The sequence below is a fragment of the Bolinopsis microptera genome, chromosome 6 (assembly GCF_026151205.1).
Source record: "Bolinopsis microptera isolate Bmic1 chromosome 6, MBARI_Bmic_1.0, whole genome shotgun sequence".
Classification (NCBI taxonomy): domain Eukaryota; kingdom Metazoa; phylum Ctenophora; class Tentaculata; order Lobata; family Bolinopsidae; genus Bolinopsis; species Bolinopsis microptera.
This window is the reverse complement of record NC_087077.1, coordinates 11,696,792-11,712,856: the sequence shown is the minus strand read 5'-3', so window position 1 is coordinate 11,712,856 and position 16,065 is coordinate 11,696,792. Positions and strand designations below refer to the sequence as shown.

Genomic DNA, 16,065 nt, shown 5'->3' with positions numbered 1-16,065 from the left:
TACAGATAAGTTCAAATCGACAGCAAAAATAAAATCCATTTATCTTGTGTGTTGTAATCTTATTTACGTTCAAAGATGCAGATACTTTGACAAACTTTTTACATAGTTCACTAATAATAGACTGAGGTAGTATTATGTCATTCCTATTCCTTATCAAATTATCACAGTTCAAAGAGCACCATAGACTCTTGGAGACGGAAGTCTGGAAGAGTACGTCATCATATTCCAAATGGCTACGCCTAAGAGACGTATAAAAGAGCTTGAGATGGGCCACAAAAAATATTAACTCAAACTGGTTGGTACTTTGTTTTATTTTATTAGTCGCTTAAAATTGTTGATAACATGAACGACGTAGTAAGAATTTCGACAAGAAACCAATCTTCGACCAAGACCAGAAGGAACCCTTGTAATAGTGAAGGCGTCGTATTTTGATGCCAGCAGTAGCAAGGTTTTTTTTGTTACTACTTACCCTTTCTATTTCACTACTGTCTTTGCAATCTTGATGAAAGAAAGCTCATAAATAAAACCTTACATGCATTTTATCCCCAGACTCGCCCTGAAGACAAATATAGTTCTCAGTTCCCTAATTTGGGGGATCAGAATTTGTATGGCATCATAAAAGTAGCACACAAGAAGCAGAGTAGGATCTACTTTTATGATGACGACCTCTCCAGTTCCGTGATCAATTCTGTGATGATTATACCAGACGATCAAGAAACGGTGGTAAGTTACAATTTACAATTATATTAGCGAAAAGCACTTTGAATTATTTCCTGAGTGATATTCAACGGCCAGTTTAGTTATTAATAATCTGAAAGGAGTCTAACCAGATTGTGACCATAATTAATGTTATACCTACGTACGTATGTCGTTTAACTCGAACTTGGTAGATTTGATATAAGTTATTATATGCATTATAATATATAGGTGTTAAAAGACGGAACAACATTTTTGAAAAACACTGCCCTCATTCCGAAAAACCAAGCTCCTACTATCAAGAACGACGAGACTGTTCTTGCCACAAGTGATGAAGCTTTACCCGGCCCTAGCTCAGTGGAGTCACCTTTCGAGTTCGATGGAACTAAAAGGTTAAAGATTCACAACATGAGTAAGAGTGGGAAACGACGTAAAGTAGTGGAAAAGGTGAGTTTCGCATTATGTGAGTTAATTATTAGCCATCCACCGGTTTATAACATTCATCCTTTTGATGTAGTCAAGAAAAAAAACTAGGAAATCAAATTTTAGTTGTTTATTTTCTTATGTGACTATCGTGATCATCAGCTGACAACTTTTCAATTTGCAACCATGTACAACTACAATATGTTTATCAGGAGGATGTTTTTATCCTGAAAGGAGTAAGAAATTCGAGCGAAACTGAGGTGATAGTACCACAGGCGTTCGACATGAACTGGAGAGATGAAGAAGGAGACCATGACATTGAGGTATAAAAATCACATCGTTAAACCCAATCATAAATCAGATATCTCTGTTTGAAAGCCATGATCATGTTCTATAAACAGTTATTCAATTAAATGACAGCGTACTAATTTCCGTTAGATTATAGACAGTGCAGTATGTGACCAAACCTCGGAAGCCGCTGAAGTTCGGGACCTACAACTTGGTAACAGTGGTCAGAACGACAATGACGAGAGCGAGGTAATTCTCCATACTTACTACAATAGTTCAGATTTTGTCTTGAGGATCGCAATTTAAAAATGATTCTAAAAGGTCTTGGTTATCGCTTCTTTCTAAGAAATAATCGCCATCCTGACTGTACAATGTACCTACTTTACTTTCAGGACGATTTCGAAGAGATTGTAACCAGAGCAGATATCGAGGGTTCTTCCTCAGAAGAGGACGAGTCTTACGATATTGCCGTGAGAAAGGAACTAAAATATGGCCTTCCTCTACGGAAAAGGAAAGTGTGCAACCTGGCTGCTGCTCTGGACACAGTAAACTATACTGTTCAGCCAGTACCAATCACTGAGAAAGTTGTCAAGGGAATCTTGAATTCAAAAAAACCCCGCTGATGACTTAACATTTACCTCAAAGGTTCCAACAGCTGGTATGTTATCACTCCTTTTCCTAAAAATTATAAATAAAGTTATAAAAGGAAACGATTTGGAACCATTTATGATGTGAGCAGCTCGCAGTGAATTCAGCGCACCATATACGCATCGATTTTGATTGATTTTGGAACTTTTGCTTTCAAATTTTCATTTAAGAATACATTTCATTCAGAAACGAAGAAAAACAAGAAGGCGGACATAATGACAGTCAAACCTGGTCTTACTGCGAGAACGAAAATCCTCAAAACGCCACGTCAAGCTTTTGATTATTTTTTGACTCAAAGTTTGAAGGATGATGTTATCAGGTGTTTGTCCCAACAAAGTAAAACATTACTCTTCTCTGACATTGGACAGATCTTCGCACACCCTTCAACCATCGGAGACCTAGGAAGGTTCCTTACCAAAGCTCATGAACGAAGATTCCCTAAAGCGTCCTCCAAACAAATTCCTAACATTAACAATATTGCCAAATTATAATCTATGACTCGGAACACTTTCAGAAAAGTCCAGTTAAATTATTAAGTATTTTGAATCTCACTCTTAAGATTTACAGGGTTCATTGTATATATTATATATTTTATGACTTTTGGGTAAATTTAATTTTTTATATCTGGTCAGACATTACCATTGTAATTTGACTTTTGAATCGTTTAATCCGTTTAATCCGTTTAATCAGGTCAACTAATGAAAGGATAGAGCTTTATCAGGAAAAAAGGATTCGTAATGGGAAAGCTCTACGATCCGAACATTGCCTGATATTAGACTCAAAAGAATTCGATGCTTTTGTTGGAATCCAAGTTTACAGGTACATGCTACATAATTGTTTTATGTTTAATGTTTACAGGTTTCATATTTGGTGAGAGCCAAAAACGATTTTGTTCAATGTAATGTGATTTTGTTCAATGTAATGTGATTGAATGAATAATCGTATTTCTATATAAAAAGTTTAGAAATAATATGTCTTCGTGGGACTCATGTTTACGTGTTAAATATAACTAATATGTTGTATTTACCTTTGATAAATATGTTATATGATTTAATTGTTACATGTTACATAATATAATATAGTTATACCTTATCGGACGTTATTTGACCGGAGATTGCGTGAAGAAACGCGAACGACATAATTTTAATGGACATACAAATATAGTATATACAATATAAGGCCTCTAGACTTAGTCCAATAAATATTTGTTCAAATAAAGTCTGATAAGGTAAATTATGTGTAATACAGTAGATCTAATTTCACAGGGGAATGATGGGACAATCGTTTACCACGCTGGATAGAGTATTCTCAACACATGGAATACCGGCCATCTACTGTACTATGTCGAGGGATCGATTTAAGTTTCTGTTGAAAAACCTTAACTTCGACGAAGCACCAGACAGAAAGAGTAGAGAACATCGCCGCAAAAAAGATAGGATGGCAGCGATGCGAGATGTCTTTGAAGCGATCAACAGAAGATGGGCTTCTGGTCTTATGCCATCTGAGTACGTGACGATAGACGAAACACTATACTCCTCCAGAAATAGGGTGAATATAACTTATATTTTAAGTGGTAACAAAAATAGGCAAACTCCAATATTTATATGATAACAATTTGTTTAGTTATTACAGGACATACGTATAACTACAAACAGCTTAATTTTTATATATAACATTAAAATTGTTAATATTTATAACTCCAAACTATGACGATAGTTTATAGAATAGCGTGAAAGTTTTTTGGTAGTAATTCTTTAGGTTACCCTGGGCCGTAAAAGTTTACTAAATCACTTAAATCTACTATCAATCAAACATATACGATAGTTTAAAGGCTTAATCTTGTGACCCTTCTTTTTTTAGGCCCCGTTTATTGTGTACAACAAATCCAAGCCAGCCAAGTATGGTTTGAATTTTAAGTCACTAAACAGCGTGGCGTTTACCTACACTCATCGTTTCCACCTGTACGCTTCCAAGCCAGAAGACATAGAGAACGCAACTGAGCACTACCTGACAGAGACGAGTGCATATGTTATTTACCTTCTTGATCATCTGATAGAAGAGAGCAATACCCCAGGTTCATAAAATTGTTTTGTTTGATGTGAAATTTTTAGCTGTATCACAAATAAAATCTTGACACACTAATTATTCTAATTTTTATGGTAATGCTATTTCAGCTATAATCAAGGGTCGCAATCTGACTTGCGACAGACTGTATACGGACGCTATTTTGGTGAAAGAGCTTCTGTCTAACTATCAGTTGACCTTTTTGGGAACTTGGCAGAACTCTAGATAAGGATTTCCGAAGGAGCTCAAAGACTTTTCAACAAGAGATGCTCCTTCGACTGAAATTTTCTATGAGAAGGATGGACCTCTCAGGATTGTTTCCTACGTTTCGAGAGGAAAGAAGAAGAGAGGCCAACCTACCAAATACAATAAGTCCAAGTTGACAACCTTTCTGACAACTCTAGAACCCTTCCACGGTAACTAATAATATTTCCACAATCTCTGTACGTGACTTTAGAAAACTTTAGAAGACTTTAGAAACTGTGAAATGTTTTCATTGAATTAGTTTAGTGTCCAATAATGATATTTTTTTACATCAAGGATATAGTTACTAAACCAGTGCTATTTAATTTTAAAGGAGTAACAGAAGACGATAACAAAGAGAAGCCGCAGATCGGAAAGCTGTACGACCTCACTAAGTACGGAACTGATTTGATGGATCAGAGGATAGGGTTACTTTAATTTCCACTAAAAATCCTATTATAAAAGTAGTGTATGAATTATGTGTAGTATATTATAGTATTACTCGAGTAGTACTAATAATAATAATATCTGAACATTTTAGAAATCTTTCACAAAATGTGAACAAATATTCTCGTTTCAGTGGATACAGTACCAAGGCCAAATCAAACAAGTGGAAGCACTGTGTCTGGTACTATATACTGGACACAACACGAGTAAACAGCCACACTGTCGTGCAGCTCAGCAATCCATCTGAGTGGGGTAAAACGATGTACGCTGACTAGCCTTCAGGTGGAAAAAGTCATCCTTTGACTTTGGGTTAGATTTAGGGTTATCCCTGATGAAACCATGGCTTAACGAAAAGCCCATCATTGGACTGAGAGCGCATGTCCTTACAGCAGCCTTCAATATAACGGGGAATACTAAATTTCGGAGGACAGCCGAAGTCCCCAACGCCAACAACATGATTAGTTTCCCCAAGAAGGTTGAAAACAAGAGGCAGTGTCGTGACTGCCTCTTGAACTGTAAGGGCAAAGACTATAAACAAAATAGCAAAAAGGTTTCAGCTGTTTATAGCATGTGTGAACTGTGTGGTGAGAGGATTTGCCATAAACATCACATGGTGCAGATGTGCATCTCCTCTTGCTTTATGAAACTTGCTAATGAATCACGATCCTAGTTGTGCAATCAGTCTCAAATCTTCAACTCGCGATTTAGGGTCTTTTGAATTTATCCATGTTTAACAATCAAGTTTTCTTTGCAAAAACCGACAGAAATGGGCTACAATTATTACAAAAGTTCGGCAAATAAATCCATGTATTGACACAACCAGGGTTGCGAAATATGTTTATTAGTTTATTATTTATTTTATCATTGAGATTCTTTGAAATTATGATCGCTTGTTTTTGTAGCATATAATGTTGTTTTGTTTCTTATCAAGTTATCAGTCGAAATTAACACAGTTATAAATATCGTGTGCACGATCCATTATTGCTGCATATTTCTAAATTTCAAACTATGATGAAATGAGCCGATTATAAAATAATAGGACGGAATTGTTGCCGTTGATTTAGCCTGTGGCATATTCACAACATTTATTTACTAAGATACCAGGTAAAAGTTATTTTATTTTTCAAACCTCACATCCTCATGGCTAAAATAAGACCAAGCTCTGCAATAAAGCAATAAGAAAGAATGGAGCTTTGTACCTCAATTCTCGATACTAAATTTCACTCGCCTTGGTTATGGTAGAGTATGTTTGCGCTAAATGAAATTAGTTAGCGCTAGTTTTAGATGGGTGCGCTTTTCTATTCTCCATATAGTTAGCGGTAGCTACCAGTACCACAAACTGTCAACATTGAACATGGGATTTTGCGATATTTATCGTTAGCTAACCCGAACCGGCGTTAGTGAGCGCTTTTGTCAGTAAATTAGAACTAGAAGGTGCTAGTTAGTGCTATCATTAGCGTTAGCTAGCTCAACGTAACAGTATAGTAAGTAAGTGGCAGTAGAAAGTAAATAGCAATAAGCAAGTAAATTATTATTGCAGCCATACTCATAGTTAAATGAAGCACAGTAGTGCCGTTACCGTAAGCGCTAACTAGCGCAAGTAATGCTAATTTACAGTTACAGTGTTACACTTCCTACTGCTAGCGCTAATGAGCGTCAAGCGCCGGCTACTGCTAGTGCTACTGCTAGCGGCAGCGCTAATGAGCGTCAAGCACCGGCTACTGCTACCATGCTAGCGGCAGCGCTAATGAGCGTCAAGCGCCGGCTACTGCTACCATGCTAGCGGCAGCGCTAATGAGCGTCAAGCGCCAGCTAGTGCTACTGCTACTGCTAGCGACAGCGCTAATGAGCGTCAAGCACCGGCTACTGCTACTGCTAGCGCCAACGGGCGTTGGGCGCCGGCTATACTGCTGCTGCTAGCGCTAACGAGCGCCGGCTACTGCTACTGCTAGCGCTAACGAGCATCGGGCGCCAGCTACTGCTACTGATACTGATAGCGCTAACGAGCGTCGGGCGCCGGCTACTGCTATAAATGCTAGCGCAAAGAGCGCTGGCTGCTGCTAGCGCTAACGAGCACTGGCTGCTGCAACTGCTAGTGCTAGCACAAAGAGCGCTGGCTGCTGCTACTGTTAGCGCTAACGAGCGCTGGCTGCTACTACTGCTAGCGCTGGCTGCTGCCACTGCTACTGCTAGCCCTGCCCCTAGCCATTTTGCTTTGTTGTTACCACTACACTTTTAGTATTACCATTACAAGAAACAAATCATTCATTGAAATGATGATAACAATGAGAATAAATTGATGACGATAATTCACCAAAATATTTTTACTGAACACTTTTGTCATCCTGTGTTTCAATTTGTAAAACAGTATAAATTCAATTTCTGGATACTGTGAGTCCAGCTGCAAGCTGACGGTACACCTGTGTGTGACTAGGCAAAGATTTTTCATTTTACCGATAGCGAAGGTAAATTTCGGTAAGCAAAATTAAAAGTTAGTCACTGTAAGGCTTTTTCAGCTTCATTAATGAACCTATAGGACAAACGAGCTGTATATTCAAGCTTTGAAAAGGGGAAACAAAACTTTTTATAATAAAAAACCTCGTATTTTTATTACGGGTAAACCGCCCCTAAAACGTCACCTGTTTTTTGGGCCCAGATTTCCGAGTTAGGGCTAAATTTACAGGGTTCTGAAGTGTCTAGGAATAATATTTAAACCTTTTTCTAGCCTGCCAGGAAGATTTGGAAATTTGAAAATAAAATCAGGTACAATTTTTTTGACGTTGAAATGGAGTCACTTTTAAAACACCACCCCTAAAATGTCAACTCAATATGTGTGATAATTACAAAATGTACAGGAGGCCTGATTTATCTTTTGTCACTAGTACTATTTGTTTTGTCTTATTAAAACATTAAGCTACTTGAAAACATTCACTCACTAAAGGAAGTACCTCAAAACTGTAATCACCCCCTAAAATGTCACGTGCACCACCCCTAAAACGTCAGCTAAAACAGGTTGTGTAGCACTCAGAATGTTGCTCAATTATTAATTTTAACCACTTCTGGGACAAATATAACCTATATTTGAGAGGTGTCGACCAGAATTTCTCTCTCTGTTGAAAAAAAATGGTGGAATTTAGTCAATTTACTTTTTGTGACATTTTGGGGACTTTTTTTAAATACCCAGAACTTACGGAAATACAGTAACTCAGTCAACAAAATTAACACCTGTAGTTAGATCATCTAGTTATTAACCAACAATTGGCACAAAAGAAATGGATTCAATGTGATTTTAACCTTGTGCAAATTGCATGTTTTAATTGCATTTTTTGGGATTTTTAACATCATCCTGCATTTTGGCAATTTTAGTGACCTGTAGTTAACTAATCCAACCCAGTAATCGATCTGACCTTCTCTATAGACTAGATTTGACTGCTTTTAGCAAAATTGAATGTCAAAAACTACGGTTTTTGGTACTTACTAGTTTATGGTAAACCTATGATATGACCCCTAAAATGTCATTTTTTCTCCCCCAAAATGTCAAATTTGTATTTTGTTCGCATGGTGTGCGATAATAGCTCTTGTTTTGGCAATTGTTAATTATTAACATCAACTATTAACGAAATGTGAGTATGCATTGCATCTTAGGAAAAGCCTGGGTAATTTGATCATGTTAAAATGACATTTTAGGGGGGATAATTAGACATTTTAGGGGATGTTTATTGCAATTAATAAAATAAAACTAATTCCTTGAGCTGCCAAAGCTTTCTAATATTACCATTAGATGCTAAATATGATGTTTAATAGGCTGGTACCTCCATTTTATGGTGCTTGTAGTCTTAAAGCCAGAATCTGATAAAATGACATTTTAGGGGGCGGCCAGGTGACATTTTAGGGGAGGGTAGTAATATTGAGTAATGTATAACTTTCCATATCTCCAGTCATATGTACAAAGTTGCTAAAATATGTAAATATCACTATCCTAGACCAAAAGTGAGTTAATATTAATGACTTCCAGAGTTATAAAATTGTGCGCTTTTTTTCAAAAGTAAAAAATTCGTACAAAGTGAAAAAAATGCCCTTATGACATCATTTAGATTCAATTTCAGGATGTGGCAGGGTCTGAATGATATTTTTTTATGTTTAGGAGTTACAAATGATTAGGTAAGATACTTTCTAAGAAGATGGGATCTAATCAATCAAGAGTGGCGTTTTAGGGGTGGGTGACATTTTAGGGGCGGTTTACCCGTACCTAATTTCGACAGTTTTAGTCAAAATATAAATTCATAATCATAGTTCCAATAAAATCATAGTCATAGATCAAGATATGATTTACGGAGACATGAACATAAATATACAAAGTTGATGTCTTATATGCCTGTTGCTAGTGACTTTACTGAAATGTTTCTCCAACTGACCAACGTATGTTGTGTTTTCTTTCCCCTCGGTTATAGTTATACTTAATATTATATACGGAGATTCATCACAATTTTATCAACAAACATTACACAAGTGTCACCTGGAACATACTACACAGAATACACAGTTATATGAGTAACATGCTTATTACGTTAACACAGCTTAACTTTAAAGTACACCGTGCCAAGGCCCTGATGTTTAGTACACTTTTGACACATATCGAATCTTCAATTATAAAGTAAAACCGATGAAAGACTAAGTTTTATTTCAAGATGGTCACTTTCTAGGATTCCAAATTGAACTACACAGCTAGATTTAAATTTATCCGAGCCAACCTTAGAAAAGTGTAACCGCTTACACGGGCATAATTGAGTTATTGATACTAAAGTAGCTCTACTTTTGCAGGATATAATGATGATCTAATTTGATGAACAGCGCCCAAGCTTTAGATATTAGCGGGAAAATTATTACGTTATTTCATGACACGGGACCAAAAATCTTACCACGTGACCCAAAGGATCGATATCCAAATTGTATGTCACGTGGGGGCCGTCCATATGGAGTGCTCTTCGCCGTTAACAAGCACATATTTGCTTCGCTGTTTAAGCGAAGGTTAAGCGAAGGTTTTTTGAGGCCGAGGGAAGCCAACCAAATTCCCTTAGAGGAGCAATAAAGGTTATAGATTTATATATTATGTACTATAGTGTAACCCGGCCTTCGGCCGGGATTTCACTGCCGCAGGGTAGGAGTAATTACCCGCTGAGTCAAAACCCGCATTAGGTGACCCAATAGTTTCTTAAACAATAACCTCATAATCAGTTATTTGTTGTGGATAATTCAGTAATTATTAGCCATAAGGCACCACATTCCATGATCATAAGGTCTGAACACCGACTATTACACCTCATCACTCCCGTCTTGAACCGCTTTCCATTTTTATTTAAATCGTTATAGAAATTGACCCTAGTTAACTCCGCACCACACCCGCCTATTACACACGCATAACATTGTCGTATGAACTCTCTCTCTCTCTCTCTCTCTCTCTCTCTCTCTCTCTCTCTCTCTCTCTCTCTCTCTCTCTCTCTCTCTCTCTCTCTCTCTCTCTCTCTCTCTCTCTCTCTCTCTCTCTCTCTCTCTCTCTCTCTCTCTCTCTCTCTCTCTCTCTCTCTCTCTCTCTCTCTCTCTCTCTCTCTCTCTCTCTCTCTCTCTCTCTCTCTCTCTCTCTCTCTCTCTCTCTCTCTCTCTCTCTCTCTCTCTCTCTCTCTCTCTCTCTCTCTCTCTCTCTCTCTCTCTCTCTCTCTCTCTCTCTCTCTCTCTCTCTCTCTCTCTCTCTCTCTCTCTCTCTCTCTCTCTCTCTCTCTCTCTCTCTCTCTCTCTCTCTCTCTCTCTCTCTCTCTCTCTCTCTCTCTCTCTCTCTCTCTCTCTCTCTCTCTCTCTCTCTCTCTCTCTCTCTCTCTCTCTCTCTCTCTCTCTCTCTCTCTCTCTCTCTCTCTCTCTCTCTCTCTCTCCCTCTCTCCTCTCTCTCTCTCTCTCTCTCTCTCTCTCTCTCTCTCTCTCTCTCTAGATCTCTCTCTCTCTCTCTGCAGTCCAAACAGACCCCAAACACTAACAGTCCCCCTCCCCTAATAAGCTTAAGGTATAACATTACAGCGAATCTCCCGGGCTAATCCAATTATGACGCTACTTAAATGCAGCTATAACATATTATACAGTAACTAGAAAGCCCGTGGTAACAGGGACGAAGCTAGTACTTAGTAGTATTCTTTGAAAGAAAGTTTTTATTGCATCAAAAAATATCCATCCCAACCGAAGATACAGCCGATTTAAATATAAACACTTTAAACACAACGTAATTACCACAAAACCGATCAAAATGACGTTAAAACAATCTTTGCACGTGCATGTGTGCATTAAAACACCGTTGCTATGGAACGTTTTGGTTGTTACCTAAATTCCTATTTCTCATATAATTTGCACGTGGACAGACATACAAAAATAATTCTTTGAATTATAGTATACTAGAAAGCCCGTGGTCACAGGGAGGACGCTAATAGTATTCTTTGGTAGTCAGTTTTCATAGCATCAACAAATATCCGTCACAACCGAAGATACAGCCAATTAAAATGTAGCTCGTACTAAACACAGCGTAATATCAACAAAACCGATCAAAATGACGTTAAAACAATCATTGCACGTGCACGTAAAAACCCTCGTTACCATGGTTACTTTGCAACTTCATATTTCTCATATATTTGCACGTGGGCGGTCGTACAGACAGCAGAAATAATTCTTTGAATTATAGTAGAGATATAATTATCCACAACAAATAACTGATTATGAGATTATTGTTTAAGAAACTATTGTATTGGGTCACCTAATGCAGGTTTTGACTCAGCGGGTAATTACTCCTACCCTCAGCGGGTAATTACTCCTACCCTTTAACTGCGGCAGTGAAATCCCGGCCGAAGGCCGGGTTACACTAGTAACATATTATACAGTAATGAGAGAGAGAAAGAGCAAGCCCCGTAACTCTGGCCGTTCTGCTCAAGCCATTTTATGTAACATTTGTGGTACAAAACCATCAATTAAACCACTTACCACCGGCCGATTTCAAAAAAAATTCTTATGGGCTTCATCAGAGTTTTGTCGGCACTATACCGAAAAAACCAGTCCCGTAACTCTTACCGCTTTTTTTGTATAACCGACCGGAAATTACACACAGACGATCAGACAGACAGACAGACACACACACACACACACACACACACACACATTCTGGTGTTATTAAGGTGATATCATATATACCCCCATTTCCCCTGTATTTGCACCCATAGATAATTCAATAGTTACTGAATAATAACTAAATTATGCAATATTCGTGATAACTGTTGTGACTTGTTAAATAATTTTTGAATTTGAAACTCTGATTTACGCTTAAATCGATTTTTGCTAACCTAAAAATTCCTTCCCCAAAGTAGTGGATAAATAATCTTTGTAGCCTGTAGAATTACATAATATTGAGAGTGAAGTAGTAACATTATCTGGCATATTTGTAATTATGCTTAACGTATTTAAACGATTCGCATAAAAGTATAGTCCAGTTGGAACCTATCAGCGTATCAGAGTTAGCTGGAAATGAATGGTAGGTTGATACTTTGTCTAACTGAGCCAATGGCTGATCATGATTTTGTCACAATTTATCGAAAACTGTTCTATAGAATCATGCTGCTCAGAAAACATCAAATAGGCTTCATTTAGTGGACCGTTCCTAAAATCGCCAAAGTGGTAAACACCCCCTGAAATAACTGGTCAGCCCTCTGATTGGTACATGTGACTTCAAAGTAGCTGTCCATTTAGGGAAGCCCATTAGCCCGTTTAAGTTTTTGACGGAAATCACGCCTGTGATTATTGATTAATAAAGGGGTAACATCCGAGGGTAGGAATGATCAACGACCACTTCGGGTCCGCGACTCTACGGCGTGCCGCGTGAGACGTTATGAAATGTAATAGAGGCTCACCACGTAGAGTATCACTATCAGGCCGTAGAGTCCGGACTCAACAACTTCATGACGTGTGCATTGGGAGCATCCAGGATACCATTTACCCAATGAAGATACGTGAGCTCAATTAGTTGAGTGTATATTGGGTCGTGATATACACTACATTTAATATGCTGCTAAAAGCTTTATTTTGAATGCACTTTTTGTAACTCATTTCACAATATTTCACAATATTTCACAATATTTCACAATATTTCACAATATTTCACAATATTTCACAATATTTCACAATATTTCTCAATATATCACAATATTTCACGATATTTCACAATATTTCACGATATTTCACAATATTTTACAATATTTCACAATATTTCACAATATTTCACAATATTTCACAATATTTCCCTTACTGTGCTCGGACTATTCACACTGAGACTAAGTTCGTACCCCAACTGTGCCTGCCCTAAACACACACCAACTCATCTTCAACCGACGTCCGACAGATCACCAAATAACCGATCAAAAAGTTAAACGGGGGCCACTCGAACGAACTCCGATGCAACAATAAGACAACATTAAGACAACAATAAGACAACAATAAGACAACAATAAGACAACAATAAGACAACAATAAGACAACAATAAGACAACATTAAGACAACATTAAGACAACATTAAGACAACAAACACCGATAAGACAACAAAATATGATAAAATATTAAGACAACATAAAGACAACATTAAGACAACAAATTCATTTAAAACAACATTAAGACAACAAACTCGTTTAAGACTATATTATTGTTGTCTTATTGTTGTCTTAATGTTGTCTTATTGTTGTCTTAATGTTTGCTTTAATGTTGCCTTAATTGTTGTCTTAATGTTGTCTTAACGTTGTCTTATCGTTTATTGTTGTCTTAATGTTGTCTTATTGTTGTTTTATTGTTGCATCGGTGTTCGTTCAAGTGGCCATTAAGGCTGTAGAACGTTTTCAACAGCAGTACAGCAATTACACATAAGATGAGAAGTACAGACAAGTCATACTTTTCAATTCGACGCTGCCATACCTACGTACTTTTAATTTTTTATTGAAAAGTATACTGACCCAAAAAAACCATACGCGAGAGAAAAATTTTGAAAAACATTGCGTCCAATATTTCATATTACCGTACAAAAATTTAAATGTTATAAAATATTGGTACAAAAAGTACGTGATACTAGTCGTATTTTTCAATTTACGTATTTAATACGTACTTTACGTATCCATACTTCTCATCTAAGAATTACACTAAAGAGGCATCTGTTCCAAGAAAGAGGACCCAGTGAACACAGTATTCTCCACCGCTCACCAACCGACAACGCCAAAAGATCTGTTTTAGCTTTAGTATTTTGAGGCATTCGACATGGCCATCACTACTATCACTGCACTAATCGGTTTGACCAGGATGGCTTTACGCTTCATTTAAGTATGGAAATGATGCAAGTATTTCACAGAGACTTCTCCTGAGAAATGTATGATATAGTCCTGCGGGTACATTATTGGACATTCCAGCTACCTCTGCTTTATAGAAAGCAACGTACAACAATTCCACTGCTCTGTTATTTTCCTAAATACCATGTCTCCTAATCACCCAGGGACTCATGAAATTGCAGTCAATAGTCAGAGGGGTGCCCACTTTACAACCCAAGAGATGGCCACTCAATCAATGAACACGTATATAAAGGATCTTTAAACATTGAATTATATCATTTCAATCGGTCGCTCGCTAAAGCCGCCGTATCATTCGGTAATATGCGATGCTATGCCAATTGTCCCTACTCTCAGACGTCAGTAAGTCAGTATATGACAAACCTTTTCCCTTAACTAGAACTTAACCATTATTTATCTCTCAAGACTGCTGATAGTGATAATCTTACCTCTGGTACAGACGCACATGCCACAGTCAGACTCTACCTCGAATCCTACAGGAACTATTATAGTGTCCTGACCCGGTCTTCTCAGAGGTGGACAGATCTCTCTACCCTGCAATGATTTTGTAGTTTAGTACAGTGAATAATTAGGTGAGAATAGAGAGCTCTTTTCATTACAATATAACTACCGTTTACTAAACCCTGATTTACCAACTACATTTTCTATTCATCTAATCTAGAAATAGGGTAACATATCAAAAACGTATTAAAATTATATACCAACTACTTCTAGTTAAATCAAAATTGTTAACTAAATGTACGCCCTTTTTTAAAAACAACTTGTACTAATATAAGTTGATCTCCAGAATACAATACTTTTACCTGTTCGTCAATCTCTGTAACGCTGCTGCTCATGGGTGCGGGGGCTGCCTGCACACCACATGACATGTGACACATGATCACCAGTAGGGACGCCATTAGCTTCTGTAGTTGTAGAGTCATTTCTCTTCCTGAGCACGATTGTTAGAAAGTTGTAGCGCTTATTTTATGGATCACTAGCACAATCTTACAATGGTCATTCAATTCAGAATTTGGCCACCAAATTTTTTTAAAGGCCTAAATAGGTCCTGAAACGATTCTGAATTAACTCTGAATATTTCAAATTTCGGATACTGAAAATGCAAAAGCCTTAGGTTTTTTTGATGAAGTCGCAAAAATCGCGAACTGAGATATGGGCAATTTTTAATTTTTTGTGTTCTCATGGCCTAAGTTTCCACATTTCTATAGATATTAAGCTATAAATCTCAGAGAATGTTTAGACTTACCTTTCATATAAACTTGATATGTATATAGTTTTAGGGAAGATAAATGGAGTAAATTATATCGAGAGGAAGAAACAGTTGGTTAAATATTTGCATAGTAATTCATGTTTCATCGTCGAATTATTCTTGATTTGATTTGATTTGTTTAACAATGTAGCATATGTTACCAATTCGGCTCGTTTCCTAAACTTGATTAACTAAGTGTGACCCTATTTTCATGTAGTTCTGCTATATTACCCGGAAGTTTCCTAGAAGTATAACATACACATCACAACAACATGTGACTCATAAATAATGTTCCTATGAGTGATCCGCTTTATAAAGAGACTTAGCTTAAAACCTGAGAACTTTGAGAGTCTACTTTTCCTAAAGTAAAATCTGCGGACACTGAACGGTAAACGAAGAACCCCTCCTCCTGAATTCTCATCACCCAACAGCCAGCAACTACCACCTCCAGTTATCTCCGATTTGATAATCAACGATGATGAGACATCCGCGATGTTGAGATCATGAGTGACAGTGTTGATTAATCGTTGCTGTCATTTTGATTGTGATTTTGGCCTCGTAATTATAATTACCTATATAATTTTACCTGCTTTCCATTT

General features: G+C 37.3%; 2 protein-coding genes across 2 annotated transcripts in view; one reads left to right on the top strand and one right to left on the bottom strand.

The window, feature by feature from the left end:
* The window catches only part of LOC134817119 (kielin/chordin-like protein), a 36,583-nt gene extending 21,439 nt beyond the window's left edge, over positions 1-15,144 (bottom strand). Inside the window, exons 1-2 of the mRNA XM_063826229.1 lie at positions 15,021-15,144; positions 14,646-14,751 (exon numbers count right to left, since the gene is read on the bottom strand). Coding sequence (XP_063682299.1) covers positions 14,646-14,751; positions 15,021-15,140 — 226 coding nt within the window. The 5' untranslated portion in view covers positions 15,141-15,144. The remainder of the gene's footprint in view (positions 1-14,645; positions 14,752-15,020) is intronic.
* On the top strand, positions 494-5,914 carry LOC134816635 (uncharacterized). Its single transcript, XM_063825572.1, has 12 exons — positions 494-723; positions 928-1,143; positions 1,332-1,442; positions 1,558-1,656; positions 1,800-2,065; positions 2,242-2,374; positions 2,746-2,874; positions 3,321-3,603; positions 3,916-4,129; positions 4,230-4,535; positions 4,697-4,790; positions 4,943-5,914. The coding sequence occupies exons 1-5, from the start codon at positions 694-696 to the stop codon at positions 2,028-2,030; spliced, it is 687 nt and encodes a 228-aa protein (XP_063681642.1). The 5' UTR covers positions 494-693; the 3' UTR covers positions 2,031-2,065; positions 2,242-2,374; positions 2,746-2,874; positions 3,321-3,603; positions 3,916-4,129; positions 4,230-4,535; positions 4,697-4,790; positions 4,943-5,914.
* Positions 15,145-16,065: the final 921 nt, after the last annotated feature.